We start from the raw sequence: 18396 nt of genomic DNA, 5'->3' as shown, positions 1-18396 counted from the left end.
GTATTGAGCACAGACTCTACGTATCTATTCAGAACAAGTCGTTCCTTACATGCTCTCCTTCTACCTCCTACAAGAGGAGTGGTTCAAAATACTGTCCTGACAATGTCCTTTTTTTGGAAGACTATGCCTTTGGAATCAGTGCTTCCTTCTAGACAGTGGAACTGCACTGATCTCCTGTCCAAAACCAGCCAGTTTTACCTCTGTTAGTTACACAGTTATTGAAAAAATAAAAATTAAAAATAAATTTAAACAAGGAATTTGCATTATTCTTGTTGTAAAGCATATCTAGTTAAGCATATTCCTATCAACAAAACCTTAAAACCCAGCAGGACCTGGGAAGGCTGTATATTCAAGCCCTGGGGCTCACTAAGGAATGGCCCTGCTATATTTTGGAGTGTATTCTCTGGCCCTCTTGAGCTCACAAGAAAGTCTCCCTGACACAGTGCCTTGGCGGAAATTAAGGTGTAAACTGAGGTCAACAGAAATCAAGCTTCAAGAGCCTGCACATTCATGGACCCCTCTTTTCTAAGAAAACATATGTGATGCTATAGAAACATGATTACTAATACTGGAATCACCCTGTTGGTCTGTGTGCTTGAAAATACACCACTTTTTTATGTTTCAGAAAATATAATGGTGGTATATCTAACTAAGTATATAAAAAGTATTTATATAAAATAAAATTAAAATAGTTACCTTTTTTATATAGTTAATTTTCTTTTCTAATTCCTCTGCTTCTTTTTGCAGTTCAATGGATTCTCGTGTAGCAACTGCAGCGAGGTTTAACATTTCCTGTGTTTTTTGCCTTGAAGAAGCACTTTCACGTTACGGAATATAGATTGCAGCGTTACTCTTTTCAAGCAAGGGATACAACCAGATCCCAGACTTCTCCGTGCCACAAGTGCAAATGTTAGAGGTGTAGAAAGCTCTGACAAACCTGCATTTCTTGGACAAGTCTTCAAATCTAATTCAATTAAGCTCCTCCTCTTTAATGAGCCATTTCAACGGATACATCATTAAGTTAAATTTTCTTTTCTTTCCTCAAAATGCTCCCATAAATTTAAACTCGAATATTATTATTTGACCTTAAATTTTCTCACATAGAAATGCTAATACTGCCCCTCTAAATATAAATATATAACTAATTAGAATACTTTTTAATAGAAAGTTATAAAAGGTAAATATAAACTTTCTTCCTTCCATAAGCACTACAAATCAAGGATACATCTTTACAGCCCAGTCATTTAGGGATTTAAAAGGAACAGACTCTGCAGAAATAAAAGATCATTTCAGATCATTAATTCACAAATCTAATTTTCTTTACAAATACAAGATAAATTAACAGAGCCATTATGTTTACTTAGTATACACAACAGAAATAGAAGCATAACAGAGAGTAATGCCATTAAAAACAGCACTAAAAATATAAGAAAAATAAACTTAAAATTCTGAGAAGCTAGTTCTAAAGTAATTTTAGGACTTTTTACCCAAGAAGCCCAATGGCAAACCTCTCCCTGTTACATTCATGGGTTGGAGGAATACATGTTAGTATGTATACACCAAATTCTTGTTCAAAGTATGTTTGCTACAGACCTCCTAAAAGTGGTGCAATAAAAAGAAGACTTGTTATTAGCTTAACAGAAACTAGAAAATTAGAGGACTTCTGTACAGAACTTTTAACATACAGTGCACTACCAATAGGCTCTACTGTAAAAGCACTGATAATAACAGTACCCAGAATATCCAAGCAAGTATCTTCTTTCCATTTATATTTTTCAAACTGTTTCAAAACTCTGTTTTGGATTTCTTCAAGCTCTTTTTTTTTCTTGTAATACTTCTGTGCAAGAGCAGTTTCTGCATATTTTGCACGGTGTTGCTTCAAAATCTCTTTATACTGGGTTATGGAATCCTGATACATTTTCCTGTAAAATACATGCAATTTAATTTTTTTCACATGAATACATTTTTAATAAGGAAGAAAGCTATTAATTTACGGCATTAGCTCAATTAGACTTGTTGCTGTCCTGGAAAAATGTCAGATTATATTTAGTATAGCACCCTTTGGCTCTATTTTTCATCTTCCAGCTATTTTCACAGTTGTAGTATGTAAGAATACACTCAAGATGTAAAAAATGGACAAACCTCATTGCTCTGAAAGTAATGTAGACCATATCATATCCAAAGGCAGCTAGGCAGATAGCAATTTTTTTCCCCCTATGTAATTATCATGAAAATCACAGCAGGACAAATTCTCTGCTTGTATATGTTGGCACAACTACACCTGTTTCGTTGGAGCTGTATCAAACTTACAGTAAAAGGGAATCTGGCCCAGCATCCCATAGTTAGAGCAGCCTGGTGCATCGCTGGGCTGAAAGCTGCCCTCAAGGAAATGCTGCGTAATCTGTGTCTGACTCAGGGACACACACATTAGTCACACTAAAGTAATAGGACTATTCATGCTTAAGATGAAGCAAACACTTAACTTTTTAAATGGCAAAGAACCAGAATGCTCACCTTTAGACTGCCCTCTAAATTAATGTTACACTAACATAGTTTAACTGACACCATGTGAGTACATAGCTACAAATTATTAAAGTAGGCAGCATCAACTAATGTTCATGACACGTTAAAAGTTTAAATCAGCTTTTGAAAATAATTGTACTATTAAAACAAACAAGTACCATAACAAGTAATAGGATATAACTCATCACAAAAAACCCGAAAATTTATCAATATTATGTTTGGACAGAAAACGAGAACGAAAAGTGCTGTTGCACAGAACAGCCATCCTCTTGTGTTAAATCAATGACAATGACTGCACTGGAAAAGACTTTTTTTTTTCCCCCTTAGGTTTTTTCATTCAGACAAGGAAAGTATGGGGTATGTTTAACAGCCATCCTCTTGTGTTAAATCAATGACAGTGACTGCACTGGAAAAGACTGGTTTTTTCCTTAGGTTTTTTTCATTCAAGCAAGGAAAGTACAGGATATGTTTATTTGCTTACGGCAGATCAAATATTCAACCACCTCACTGGGATGAGTATTTTATTACACCAATAATGCTGCTAGACATAACTTCTATTACAGGTAATTTGCAGCGCAAAAGCAGTATCTTTTGGGAAAGCTGAATAATTAACAGTGCAACCAAGGAACTGGTTCTGGTTCTTAATGTCACACACAGGTAATCTAAGCATAGACCTGCAGGAAGTCTGTATTTCCCACACAGACAAGAGTTAACTATTAATAGTTTTAAAAATTATGAATACCATCATCCAGTGCCCAGTAACTGTATTTCTCTTTGCACTTGAAAGCAAAAGGTTAATCGCTGCTTAAAAATGAAATTTAATATATCAATTTTTTAATATGTTGATATTCTATGCCCCTTATTCCCAAAAGAAAAAAAGATAAAATTTAGGTATATGCAAAATACATTGTAAGAGTTTGATGGTGAGCATTTATGCATATGGCACATGTTTATTGAGAGGTATCACAGCTAGAAAAATCCAGCATGTATCATTAATGCAGAACAGTCATTAATCTGAGAAATACAACACAAAGCTGCCTGATATTAGAATAAGCCAATATAAAATGACAAAAGGTGAAGAAAATGTCATTCTCTAGAAAAAGGTTATGTGAGCAACAGAGAGGGGCAAATTTAAAAATGTTATTAGTACACCTGTACATGAGACAAAAATTTCTTTATGAAACAAATTATGATGCATAACAGCAACTGAAGCCAGAGACCCACCTGTTTACCTGCACCATGAATAAGGCCTACATCAAGGAACGGCTCTCACTGCTTATGAAGCATACAGCATTCCTCTTTAAAGAACACAATTTATCTCACAGTGCTATTAATCATTTAAATGCAGTATGACTGAAAGGTAGACACTTCTGGCTGCCCACTAGCTAGGCTAGTCAATGGAAGAGAGAAAAAATCCGTGTCCAAATTCAATAGTAGAAGCTTCTGCTCTTACAAAAAGAAACCATTTTTTTATTGTCATGGCAAAAAGAAAAAGTAAGATCTCAGTTTTCAAATACAACTACTCTCCAGGCACTAGCTGCTGTTAAATTGACTGAAGTTCAATACACCTGTTTAGGGAAAAGAAGTTGTAGATCAACACTGTGAAACTAAAGAACTGAGACTTCCCAGACTTCATGTGGAAAATTACATTTATCTATTTGCTTTTCTACATGGGTGGTCTTGGGAATCTAAGTTTCTTGATTCACTGAATATTTCACATGTATGAAATGGAAAATATCCAGTTCTATTTAATAGATGCTACAAACAATAACTGAGCAACAAATAAAATTGCTGACGTGCAATTAAGAATGCATTACAAATAAACTTTAAAAAAATAAATAAGTAAAATAATTTGTTGTAGCAGGTACATTTCCACCTTCTGAAAATAACCCTCAAACTTTATATTCTTTTCCCAAAATGTATTTTCCACAGATTAATATATAGCATAGTACAGTAGTCTTGAGAAATTGTCGCTATTCTTTATATTTTTCCTAAGTAACTCACATCCTCCCATTCATGCAATTAAACACAGGCTGTTTAGAATCCAGCACTGTTCACATTAAAGTCATTAGATAAAGCTTTAATCTAATGACAACGGGAAAAGGACAACACCCAGAAAACCCCTGAGCATTATGTGGACAGCTATGTATTCCTCTTTCCTTCTTTATATCTCTTATTTTCAGGATACCAAGTATTCCAGTACTAAGCGTTTCTATTTGTTCTTGAAACCAATAATAATGAAAAAAAGGTGTAAGGGTTTTACAACCTCCATAATAAGTGCCAATTACATGCAAACTAATCTGCCCATTTCTTTGAAACACCTCCCCATCTAAAGCAATACGTCCTCAGTGCCCTCTAATGCCAGGCTAAAAAGAACATTCAGCGCATAAAATTCTAAGTGTACTTATTTTTCTTCCTAATTTAAATATTTAGAATTTGCTGAATGCACATCTTGCTGATTTGAATACATCATCAAACGCTTCGGTACAGAGGGACTATATTTGAGAAGACCACTTCAGTAAAATACATGAATTAAATTTATTTTGTGATTTATAGCCATGATGTCTTATAATTAAGCTCAGGAAAACAGACCAAACACTTTCATGTTGGAATTGAAACTAGTTATCTAAAGAAGCAATTTAAAAGTAATGCTTCTCTGGCTTGTCAGCTCAAATTAGTGAAAGCCAAAATGGCTTAATCATATACTCATAGAAAGCAAATTTAGCCTTATTTTTCACCAAATACAGAGCTCTGAACAGGAAGAAGACAGATAAGCTACTAACTGAGTTAATTAAAGGCTACCAGGCATGCTATTTCTGCTGTCTTGGATAACTGGCAAAAAGAACACTTACAAACGAACCAAAGCCAACATTTCAATTACCTAAAGTTGCACCTCTAAATTGGTATTTAGGTCCACCACGATCTTTTCACTGTAGGGCTGACCAACCCGTTCCCTTCACAAGCAGATCAGTGAAGGTGAGCAACCTCACTAAAATGAAGATTAATTTTCTCCGAGTGTAAACAGAACTTCAGAGGGGTCACTTGGCACACCACATTTTGAACATGATTCGCATCTGATTAACCATGACAAATTCTAATCATCATATGTAAACCATATTCACAAATAAAGAAAAGCACATCATTATCTGAATGCCTCTAATAGTTATCGTAGTCATGTATCTTACTTCATTCATACATTAATGTAAAGGCTAAGGTTCAATTAAATGATGCTTCTGAAAAAAACATGAAACTTGAGTATTTTCAGAAAAGTCTTCCCAAACCTGAATATCTGAAGCTACTAAAATTACAGTACACCTGAAGACATCTCACAATAATGGCAAAAAAATCATTTGTAGATAAAACTTATTTATGTTTTTGCAAATAAGCTCTGATATTTCATATTTCTGCCAAAGCTGAAACATTCATTACCTTTATTTCAGAGGGCTTTTCTTGAAGTTGTAGGCAATTGAACAATGTTCTGAAAAATTGTAACAGGCATTTGGGAAGCAATTGGATTTGAAGAAGCCAGATTTTATACTATTCCATTGGTAACTATAACATAACAGATGACCTCATAATAATGTAAGCTGAAAATTATTTTAATTACTCAGTCTCTTATACTATCCCAAAAAGTTTACAACTTTTTGATGCAGAATGCATTATCATTACTGGTCAGTTTAGACAGGTTAATAAGCACTACTACTGGAAACCTCATTTTATGTGATCATAGATACCTCTCATTTTCTGTAGCTTCTTGTAAAGCTTCAAGTTCATTTTTCAAATATTCTTCATGCTTGCTAAGAATTACGTATGTGGGCTTCCAGCTTATTCCAGAAAATAAAAAAAAGGAAGCATATAAGTGGTCTTTCTTAATAAAAAGGCATTTTAAAATGAAAACATCGAGTTACTTGAACTAGCTTACTGGAAATAATAATTTACTTCATATTTTGAAAGTCAAACATAAATGGTTTTAGTACAAAAAGCTTTTACATACATACATTTATTTCCTTAATATTTTAAAGCTGCAAATTCAAGAACATATGTATATAGCATTAACAAAAAATTACAGAACACTTTTTAAGGAATAGAGTGAGCTTCACAAATTTTTGGAGCCTAATGCTAAGCAGTTACGCATCTAACTCCACATATTAGGTACTCAGAACAGCACCATCAGTAAAACCTTTAGACATGAACAGTCTTGTTGGAGATGCACACAGCTTCGTTCTCACTTATATCAACATCACTTATCTCATACCTGAATGTGAGCAGCAGTCACAAACTCAGAGTTTCCTCCATTTGCTAAGCAAGTCCTGCTCAGAAAACAGCCAGAAAGAGATGCTGTCTTTCAGTACACTACCCCAGACACTGGGCACACTGACCTGTCAGTTTGGAGTCACAGGTTCACATACCACCTCTTACTGACTAGATTTGAACCCAAATTCTGTCCCACAGGAAAACACACCAGCTAATAGTTAATAATAAATTAATGTCAGATGAGAACTGAACTTCAGTTGCTGTTAAGAAACACCCTTTTCTGCCTCTAAATCATCATCCACATATGCCTCTTTCTTGGATGCAGGGACTCTAGAAAACAGGCAGATTCTGACTCAAGCACAATTCAGATGTGATCTTTAGGAGAGGCATATAATGGGTCTTTAAAAAGAAAGCATCCTGCCTGAAAAAAGATGGGGCAAGGAGCATGAGCCGCCCAGGCCTGGATGCCTGCTACCCTCTCAGCTGAGGTAACAGCTACCAGAAAAGACATTTTCAGAGAAAGCTGTAACTGAACAAATGGCCAGGATCTTGCTCAGTTAGAGATGTTGAGAAACAAATTCAGAAACCTCTGCTGCATGGAGCCTCCAAATAATGAGTAATACCTTAGTAAGACTTAATGCATACCAAAGTGTTGTGAGCTGAGGGAAAGAACAGAAAAATTACTGAAGTCTACTGAGCTAAACTGCTCTATGTGCACTGACAGACACTCAGCTCATTCAGAGAGAATAACCTCTGTAGGGACAGGTTGAAAATAGGCAACTTCTGAGATGCTGGGAGCTGAGATTCAGATGAGGAAAGATAAATCATCTGAACGGACTGGGCTAGAGTAGGACAGAGATCCTACTTCCAATGAAAAAAACCAAACACATGCTCCCTCCATGAGGGAGAACTTTTTCCATAGGAAAAATTAGCACACCCTCTCTCTAGTCAAGGCTTACAGTGATCTATAAATTCAGCTTCTGTCCAGAACACAAGCCAACCCTTAGGTGACACAAACACCTACAATGAAGTCTGAGTGGAACTGTCTGTCCCAGGAGATGTACACACAACCCCCAACTTCAGGAACATATATGTAGATTCTGTCAAAGCTAAACACTGAAGAAACAGGAGAAGGAAAAATTCCTAAGGATTGAAGAGACCAAGTGAATCTGGAACAGCAGAGACACAGTTACATTTAAAGTTTTATATCAGCAAGGGGAAGAGAGAAATTGCAATGCAGGACAAGGCTGCCATCAAATAAAGCAAATAATTAATCACTGGACAGGTGAGAGCAACTGAGGACATATGGATCACTTTGCACTGCATATTCATGAGTGGGGTAAGTAAAGGGCATTTTTGGATGTGAGCATGCTATATGGTTCATAACTGGAGGGTTTGTAGCATGCAATCACACAAAGTATAAATGTGCATGTGGACGATTACTCCAAAGGTGGCATAAAATAGAGGCTTCCATAACAGCTAAATAAATAAAGAACAAAGACCTGACAATTAATTTGCAGAACTGAAGTCAAATAACCTTGAACATAAAATAACGTACTCCCAGTGGTGAGACAACACAACGTATAATAAACATTTACAACAGCAGTACAGTTAATGAACAAAAAAGCCAAACGAGACATTGCAGCATCCACCCAGGAAATCTAGCACTACTGGCACAAATTGTTTGACGCCATTGGTGATCAAAAATGTAATTACAAAACGCTACTTCACCATATCTACTGCAAATTTAGCAGAAAGCTGAATTTTAAAAGGGTCAGGTTTTTTAAAAACTAGAAATCAATGTACTTATATACATATATTGAAATGTACTGGCATACAAACACTGTGGTCTTCTACCCAGAAAACTCCATGCCTTTTTGTTTGGAGGAAAAAAAGAAAGAAAACAAACAAACAGGCAATGAAAAAGTCATAGAGCTTCTGTTAACCCAGGCACAAACCATGTTGTGCACTAGGTTTCGTGTTCACATCTGTTCTGCAGACATGCAAAACCACACAGTACAAGAACACTGTTTTGTAAACACAACAAGGTATACAGGATTCCAGTAGCTCATTTAATGGTTTGCTAAATGCATCACTGTTTCCTGGAGGCTTTTGGTAGCTATCACATTTACTTGTCCCTCCTTTCATCAGCTAGGGCACAAAAAGATCTTTATCCACTCTAATCAGAAAACAGTAAAATATCCTACAGCTTAGCTAGCAGAACAAGACAACTTCTTTTCTAAATTAGGAACATTCTGAGTTCATCTGGCTTTTTTCCTTTAATTTCCATGAACTTGCACAACACTTGAACCCAAATTTTAAAAACAGAAGAGAAAGAATAAAAGTGGAATAGGTTCCCTCAGCAGTATTTCAACACTTATTGTTCTGGGATCAACATTTCTAGTTTGAATCATTCAAGAAAATAAATGTTAGAAAAATGTCATGACTTGTCTAAAAATGTATATTACATGTTGGTCATTTTGTGCCTTCAGTTCTTTGTTACATAGACCAAAATGTGAACTTGTTTAGAAAACACAGTTTAGAAACAGTATCACAATATATCTGTCTCACATACCATATTTTCTGTGGACTTCTTGAATATAAGAATCCCATACTTTGTTCAAAGTTACCAAACATGCTTCAATATATTTACGATGCTTAGTAATCCAGACAAAAAGTTGGGGTTTTGAGAACTCTATTAGGCATTACTGGCAATTCACCACCATAAGGGTGACTGTAACTCCAAAACAACATTTGGATTTACAAAATCAGCATTAGAACCATGCCCAGTGTATATGGAGCATCAACTAGAAAAAATTTTTAGAGGTTTACAATGATTCTACTACGTAAGTGCTCTAATTGTCTGATCTTATAGCTAGGGCTTGTTTATCACAGTTTTCAGTATGTCGTTAAATGACATTTTCAATAGTTTAAGACGCAAAGTCTCTACTCTTCTGCAGGCATTGTCCTTCCATGAATACATGTATTCATCAATGAGTCACTTCTCATTTTCAGTCTCTTTACACTAATGCCATTAATTATTCTTTGTAGGACTTAAGCCAAAACCCACTGAATTCAATGACTAAAATTTAGATCAGATCCTTCTGGTTTAAATTTTCTACCCTTAATTTTGTATTTCCTTATTTGCATCACTTCACAGTTTGTGATTTGCAAACTTATTTGCAACTTCAAAAGATATCTAAGGAAGTAGTGTGAATGGTTTCAGAAACCTACAGAAGTGCTCATTTTATACTGCATTGGAGCCAAGAATTTAATGTAAAGGAAAATCGGAATTTTCTTGTCAAGGTCTTTTCCTAATCCTGTTTATGATAAAGCTGCAAATCAGTAAGAGATGGCGACTGATTCAAACACCCAGCCACTATATCCATTTCGTCCACTAATGAGTCCATTATGACTTCTGTTTTCAGATAGTTCAAATTAAACCTAGAAAGGACCCTGATGCTATCTTTACTTCTCTTTTTATTCCTAGAAACATCCACTTTCTCCATTCACATTAAAAACATTCAAGTACATGTTACAGATAGTTGTATTCAAGTACTTCTCTTTAGATACAGAATTGCAAGAAAACAAAAAGGACAGAATTTGCTAACAAATAATCACTTCAGCTGTCAAGAAACCAGACAGATTGTGGGGAGATGAATGCTGCAATAAGACAACAGGATTATATCATCTGGGCCAAACTCTCTGTATTGTCAGCTACAGCTTTGCCTTTTTATGTCCCCCTGCAAACACCTGAGATTTTTGTTTCAAAAAAATATACATTCCCTATCAGTAAGAGGAAAGTCCTTGTAGCCAGATTCTTGCTTGAGAAACTTCACATTTCTAAGATCCAAAAGTGATCTGCATTTAAAACTTGTAGTAATGATCTGAGAGGAAAAAAATCTATGAAGAAAACTGAACTGCAGCCCAATATATTCATCAAAACAGTGTGCCTAGAAGAAAAATCTTGCAGACTGCAGTAAAAATTATACCAAAATGTGCTAGCAGAAGTACACATATACCTGTATGTAGGGGCAGGTATGACACATTTTAGAGAAAACATATACAGAACAAAAAGTAATGTGAAACGTGTTGTGAATAGAAAGATGCTTCAAATTCTGGAAGCCAACTTCAGAATTAAACAAAGAAGAACATAATGGAGCCTTTACTGTCACTGATGGTTATTAAATTTTTTAGTTAAAAACATAACTTTTTTTGAGCAGTACTCTTAATAATCTTCAAATCTGACAGAACTTTGCATTCTGCAAAGTCAGTACCTGTCTCTGAAAACTCTTGATTCTAATAAAAGACTAAAACAAACTTGTATGTTGTCTGTTCCTCAATAATTTACTTTTTCAGGGGATGGGTAATACTGCAATTTTTGTATCTGATGATTTGCAGCTGGAAAAAAATAAGAGAATACTAAAGCTTTCTTTAACATTACTCCTGTCTGAACACACACATACATATTTTTACTCTGCTTTCTCACTGACTTTCTGAATGCCATCTTTAATTCCCCGTTCAGGTTGCATTATACTTACACGTTACAGCTCTCCTTACTTCTCTCATTTTGTTTGTGCAAATCAGCAATTGCGTCATTGCTGTTATTTATATCTTCCTCCAACCTAGCGACTTCATTCTTTTTTTCCTTGATCTGTGCAGTATATACTGGAATGAAAAATAAAAACTAAGTATATGTATTTTCAACATACTCATGAAATAAAAAGCCCACATTCAGAATGATTCACATTTTCATCCAAAATACTTAATCTCAATAGTGCCAGATGAGTGGAAAGGCTGCAACTAAGCAAAGCAACACCAAAGTGAGTCAAAAACTTAAGGAGTTTCAGCTGTGTGGCTGAACATGATGACCTTAATGATCATCTAATATTGTGAGATTGACTTTGGAAGAAAAAGATTATTTGTGCTGTTTGTGCATCCCAGGCTATATAAAATTGAAGTAACTATTAGTGGTAGAAATCAAAGCACTCTTAACAGTTAGAGCTGACCCTTCTTTTTTTTTTTGCAGTCCCCAGCATCAGCAGATACTTGAGGGCGTATACAGGGAAACCAGAGTGTAAGCCACTTTGCTCTCAGTAATGCTTCAACTGGGGAGACCGACTGGAGTACAAAAGTTGCTTGAGATAAAAGGTCTCTTTCAAACATTTGTTTTCCTTTACAGAAGTCCAGAAACACAAATGGAAGAATAAAAACATCATTAAAGGCATATAAGCGAATTATTACTAGAAAAAGAAACAGAGAACATCAAATTAAAAATGGAATTTTCTCAAGGTGGAAATGCGCAACGTATGATAAATCAAGAGGAGACAGAGGTTAATTAATGAAAAACATGCATTGTAAAGACAAGTCCTCAAGCACCATATCTGCGGAGATTCTTAAGGCAGATTCTTAATTCTGCCTTTTCTAACACCAGCCATGATAACATTTCCTGAATGAGTGCTTAGTAGAAAATCCATATTGCTGAACATGGAACATGAACACACGTTCTCCTTTACAGGTAAAAGCTGAGAGAGCCATCACGCATCCTCATTGCAATGCAGGTGCACACTTTTTCCTCTGTGCTGTTTATTTCTTATTCCTTCACACAAGATTTATTAGTGCCAAATCATCCCTTGCTGTTACTGCTCTCCTGATGTGCTGTATGCCAAAGTTGGTGGCCCTAAACAGAAGCCAACTATGGAGACCCTACCCTTCTCATCTACTTGACCAGGAAGGGCATCTCAGTTACATCAGGCAGCCCCTGAATTGTTTGAATTACTGGTCTAGAACTTCAGGTCATCCTTAAATTTAGGTCTGTTTTTGCAGTACATTCTACATATTCACTTTCAATGCCAACTGCATTTATACCAGAAAAGAACACTTCTTGGTGAGAAATATCAGTCAGTGAAAAGCAAAAGATTCTCAATGTATTTTAAATTTTAAGTTATCCTGAATGTCTTCAGTATCTTAATATTTTCAGTCACTTAAGTCAGTAACTTCCCTTTCTTTAGCATGAAGCATAACTACTGAACAACTGACACATGCTTAATTTCTGTAAAAAAAAGGCGCATATGGAAGTAGCCTGCAGATGACATTTTGAGATTTACCATGACATAGCATAATTGCACTAACAAAATATCTATATATAAGCAAAGCTATACATTAATGTTTCATTTAGTGTTTTCCATAGATGAGCACTTCTGAGACAAGTGTGAGTTGTTCTACTCACCCTCTGCTTTCACAAGGACCTCGTAGATGAGATCCACCTCACCCAACTTTACAATGCAGGCATCTGCTTCAGAACTAGGCACCCATAGCTCCAGACACACTCAGCGGAGACAAAGGGACGTTTTTTAAAGCTTACTTTATCTAACCTACTTTAAACTCTTTCTTCAGGATAAGACAAATCACACCCTAAAAGTGTCTGTTTCCCTTCACTGGTTATAAAGGAACTCTAGCCAAAAAGCCTGATGAATCTCATGCTAAAAGTCCAAGGCTGAATGCTACAACTGCTCCTCTGCCAAGTAATACACAGAGACAAAATTGAATCAGTGGAACTATTTCTAAGTAAGTTTTTAAAGGATTAACCAAAACTTTTAAAAGTATGAGTGTTGGTTGCAAGTTCACACATATTTAGATATCTCTGAACCAAACATGGAAACAGCTGTTACTACACAGCCTTTCGATTGTCCCTAAAAGCACATCCATTTACCATAACCTTGCACAAATGTTAAGAGAAACCTCAACTCTGAGGTTCAATTATGTGACTGAAGAGTTAAAACAGAATTCCAGGTATACCAGATTTAGTGCTACAGATGTTTTAATGTTTAAGGTGCTTCAATTTAATATTCCTAATCTTCTTAATGAACAAGTACTTGCTTGGACGCACCAGTCAAGATCACTAGAAATGTCACCATCTAGAGGAACACCAATCAGACCAGAACTCTCTCCTGTTATTTTTCCTGAAGGTGACAAGCTCCAATATCTACCTCAGAAGCACCAGTGATGAGCATCGATGTCCTCAGGTTGTGCAAAGAATAGTTTCTCTACGACAACCATTCTCACAAGTGAGTGCTATCACATAGCAGCACAGTACAAAAAAGTCAGTCCAGACCTAAGTCCATAATATTATGCTGTTTGTTATTCCTAAGGAAAAAGAATATGATGTGGAGCAAGATGTTCTCATTGGGTTTACTGTTTTGAATTTCAAATAAAATTACCAGCTGCTTGATTGCAGAAAAGAAGAACCAGGCTCGAGGAGGCAGTAGCAACTGAGAGAACTTTCATTATTATAAGAAAACAGAAAGAGAGAAGAAGCAGTGAGGCAGAGGTCCAGCTCTGGAAAGAACAAAAAACATGAAGAAAGAAAGGGAGGCAAGTGGCAGATGTATTGAGCGAGCACAGCTGAATCAAAGAACTGCCAGCGACTGTGAGGAGCTACAGAGTAAGAGCAGGAAATGGCGCAGCATGAAACTGGCTGTCCATGAGACAGCTGAGCAGCATCAGCTGAAAGTCGCAAGCAAAAGCAAAGTCTGCTAGGGAGAATGAGCAAGTATTGATGGCAAAAGACGAGGCAGGGTGAGAGCAGGACACGGGACAGCTTTCATTACTAGGCTTGCTTCCGCCCCTGAAGCACAGAACGTGTACCAGGACTAATGAAACAAAAGCAGTGTGTTCAATGTCTAATAAAATGGTAATTTATTGCTACTCACAATTTATCTGTTGATTCACAAGTTCCTTGGCATAAGAAGTTTGTTCTAGCTGGAAAACTAAGAAGAAAATTAATACTTTTTATGAGTTGAGCTGTGAAACAAACGTATGTTGTGCAGCACTGATATCACAAACACTGATTAACAAAGATTTTAACAAAATATCTAAATAGCAAATTCACTATTAAATAGCTCTTAGTGATCCTCTCCATAACCTCAAAGATAAGCATCAAAACCTTAGTATTATAAATCTGAGTTAATATAACTGTTTAAAGCAGAAAACATGACCATGTGAACTGCATTAGTAATTATTAATTTTAAAGTGTATGAAATAACGACCTACCAAACTCGAGCAGAAGCTTGTCTAAGTTGCTCAAAAGCCTGTCACTCATTGTGTAAACTACAAAAGAAAAATGTAATTCAAGGATTTACACAGTCAAAAGCTTTATTGATATAATAAACAAGTCAAAATTGCAAGACAATTCATTTTAAGACAAAAGGGAGGAAAAAAAGTTTTAACTGCATGTGAATTAGTATCTAAAGCACTTCAGTAGAACTGATAGTGGTAATGGACTCATCGAAAGTCTAAACCATAGTTAGGAAAAAAGGAGGCGTATCACGTAAGTAAAGCTTTGTTCCTGGAGCAGTTCTATCTTTGAGAGGCTTCATGTTCTCAGAAGGCATGAGGAATGCAAGAAAAGATGCTTGTGTACAAAACGTGTAGCCTCTGCTCCAGCTGGTCTACCAAGCCTATCGACTGCAGTGCTGGCAATGGAAAAGCTACTTATCCGTTCTGTACGTTCCTCCTGTAGTAACTGCAAAGTACATTTAAATCAGTAAGTATATGCATAAGTGTGACTAAAGACAGAACTCGCACACAATGGAAAGAAAATTAGTACAAATCCATTCTTCTGTTTGCACAGTGCTGCTACGTGCAGAAATTCAGTTACGGGTTTGTAAACAGCTTGGGAGTCACGGTGGCTTCTAAAAAGGATGTAATCGCCATTTTCTCCGAAGACACTGAGTAAAGCTAGTTAGCTCAGATACACTTAACATTAAGCAAAGTTGTTTGATACTTCACTGTGCCACTATGGCTTCCACATACCCTTAGTACTGTGTGAAAGGTAAAGCCCCAACAAATTGGTGATGAGGATGAGATCCTAATAAAGGATAAAGTGGAGTAGAAAACAACTGCAGAATTGAAGTAAAGTGGCATTAAGGCTACATGCTGTAGCACTGAGACTGTGGAAACGGGAGGGGGTGGGGGAAGCATTAAAATGCTGGATGTTTGACAGAAATTAATTTGCCTAATAGTTAAGTGAGGATCAGAACACCTAATCCAAGCGACTGGATTAGTATAGGCTGTGATAAAAACTTTGAGAAAGAGATAATAGTTTTACTGAACGTATTTAAAAGCCTGGAACCCTAGTTCCTGGTGCCTGGAAACACTTAAGATAGCAAACAAAACACTTTCTGAAAATACTAAGAAATACTGCTGCAAGCCACAGGTTAATGCAGAATATTTTTGCTTTTACACGACCTGAAAGAAAATCCGAAGTAATTCCTTTGGATGCAAAAATTAGTTTTGGGTGTACACTTAAAATCTGTTCTCTGGAAGCAGTTTAACAATGTTTGTTAATTACTCCCCAGACAGTTCCCATAAAAACTGCAGGACATTGAGGCACACAAAGAAGGTATACAGATGAATGCACAATAAAAAGCACAAACACTACTTCAAACAGTAGAGAATTCCCACTCATCGGTTTATAAATCACAAGTTTCATCAGTACAGCAGACTGTAGAGCTGCACATTATTGATATATACTACTCTATCATCTAGTCACCAAGACAGTTGAGGTTAATTTTATCTTTTGAATGCTTTTGTAAAAGAGAGAAACAGAACTAAAGTGAGTGTTTAAAATATTTTTTTGTATTTTTGAAATACAATTTATGTAAAGGGTAAAGCTGCAGAAAATGGCATTGCTTCTGAAAGCATGCACACGTAAAATACCTGCTATTCTGGATGTTGTTAAAATGAAGTAACACAGCAGCAAACGACAAATGCTATTCTGTGTTGTGAATTAAGAGGATATTTGTGTCACCAGTACAAAGGGCTGAAAGATTCAGTTGCACCAGTTATCTATAGGATGTTTGTAGATTTTAAAAACAGTAGTTAACACCAGCCTGAAACAAAAGACATTCAAATTTGGGGCAATTAATGACTTCCAGGATATAACTGTAGTAAAGATTGATTCTCGGTCCTACTGGAGAAAAGTAGCATCAAAAGATGTCCTTGTATGGGACTGTTGTTTTTGTTAAGTAAAGCACTGCAGAGCAGGAGGAGGGATCCATCAGCTTGTGCTACTGCAAAAATCAAGGTCTTTTTTAGGAGAACGTTTATTTTCCAAACAAATCGTAAATCAAAACATGTAGCCGATATAGTATATTTCACATATTGCTGTAATTAAATTGATAGCTTTGGTAAGAATGCATTGGCCATTTTTCTGTATTTTAATGTTAAAGAGAAATATGTAATACACAGCTTCAAATTGCATATATTATTTCTAATGGTGCTATTCAGAATGCTGCTGGAAGAAAAATATTATTATGCATCTTGCGTATTTGTACTGCATTAATAAATGTAATTATATGGAATTCAACTGTGGCAATAAAGTTTCATGTATTACAAGACTACACTGAGTGCAGAAATCACAAACTGTGTGATGGAGTCCCTAGCCATTATCATAACACTAACATTAATGCCACTTCTCATAGCAGTTCCAGCAGTAGTTCCATATCCCTTCTGACAACAGCCATTTCTAGGTTCGTCATTAAAAGGTGAAAAATACCCCTACCCTATGAGGTAAATTTGTTTCTTAACATCAAACACTCAATTCTACCCATAGCCAGCTGTGCAACACTATTCATGTCTATTGGCATTATGTAATTTTTTTTGTTCCAGCAAGGCTTTTTTTGGAGTAAGCCGTATTTCTCCTGTGCTATCCATTACTGCTAAGACTCTCTTAAGTGACTGGTAATCTGAATCTTCTTGAAGTTTAGCAGAGTTCACATTTCTAGACTTTTTATCTCTGTGAAAAAAGAATTAATTAATTTAAGTGCCTCCCATCATGCCGTTTATGTTTCTTTGCCCCTCTTCTGCAACACCGTTTCAGGAACCTTGTGAGGAGACTTGAACCTTGCTTTCAACGTGAGGACGTGCCATTTTTTTTTCAAATCCCGCTGCTGTTCTCACTGTTTCTAACATCATCAAAGCCCTTTCCTGATTGGTGGCAATTCTAATTATTACCTCTGAGTTAACATAATTGTAGGGCTCTTCATTTATTAAGTATCTAACACTTATGCTTTAAAAGCGCATCGCCACAGTGCCTTATGTACCGTACTTTCATTACTAGCTTCCGACGTCTTTCTCAAGCCCTCAGAAAGTCAAACATCTGCTGGATTGCCACATTTTACTTTGTCGGGCACAGACCAAACAAAAGGATATTGCCGCAGACTATTCCCTAAATTCCTGGAATTTAAAATTGAACGGATTTTTGTTAAAATGGTACGAGGGGAAACGATCCTGTAAAATACCACAGGGGCTGCAGATGAGCGCCACAAAATGGCGGCGCGATAGAAGGGGAGCAAGTCTCTCCCGGCAGAGAGGGGTGGCGACGTCGGAGCGGCCAGGTGGCCCCTCTGAATTTTCGGAAGCCATCAGCGCTAGGAAAGTGACCGGGTCGTGGTGGTCTTGCACCGTCTGAGGCGCTTCCAGAAAGGGAAGGGCGAGGAGTGCCATGACAGCCGTCTAGGGCCTCACCCAGGGCTGTCAAGTGGAGCGGGCCGGAAAGACGGCCACCGTCCGGCTTTCTCAGCTTCGCCCCCACCGTCCCGGAGGGGAACGGGCGGC

At 36.6% G+C, this 18396-nt stretch overlaps 1 protein-coding gene across 1 annotated transcript in view; it reads right to left on the bottom strand.

The window, feature by feature from the left end:
* Window positions 1-18285, bottom strand: part of LOC104546483 (chromosome unknown open reading frame, human C14orf39) — a 33014-nt gene extending 14729 nt beyond the window's left edge. Inside the window, exons 1-8 of the mRNA XM_010191887.1 lie at window positions 18081-18285; window positions 14830-14886; window positions 14490-14546; window positions 11319-11445; window positions 6258-6347; window positions 1735-1922; window positions 1226-1268; window positions 697-817 (exon numbers count right to left, since the gene is read on the bottom strand). Coding sequence (XP_010190189.1) covers window positions 697-817; window positions 1226-1268; window positions 1735-1922; window positions 6258-6347; window positions 11319-11445; window positions 14490-14546; window positions 14830-14886; window positions 18081-18285 — 888 coding nt within the window. The remainder of the gene's footprint in view (window positions 1-696; window positions 818-1225; window positions 1269-1734; window positions 1923-6257; window positions 6348-11318; window positions 11446-14489; window positions 14547-14829; window positions 14887-18080) is intronic.
* Between the last annotated feature and the right edge of the window lie 111 nt (window positions 18286-18396).

Source organism: Mesitornis unicolor, unplaced genomic scaffold (genome assembly GCF_000695765.1).
Source record: "Mesitornis unicolor isolate BGI_N332 unplaced genomic scaffold, ASM69576v1 scaffold17429, whole genome shotgun sequence".
NCBI lineage: Eukaryota > Metazoa > Chordata > Aves > Mesitornithiformes > Mesitornithidae > Mesitornis > Mesitornis unicolor.
This window is presented reverse-complemented; position numbering and strand designations above follow the sequence as displayed.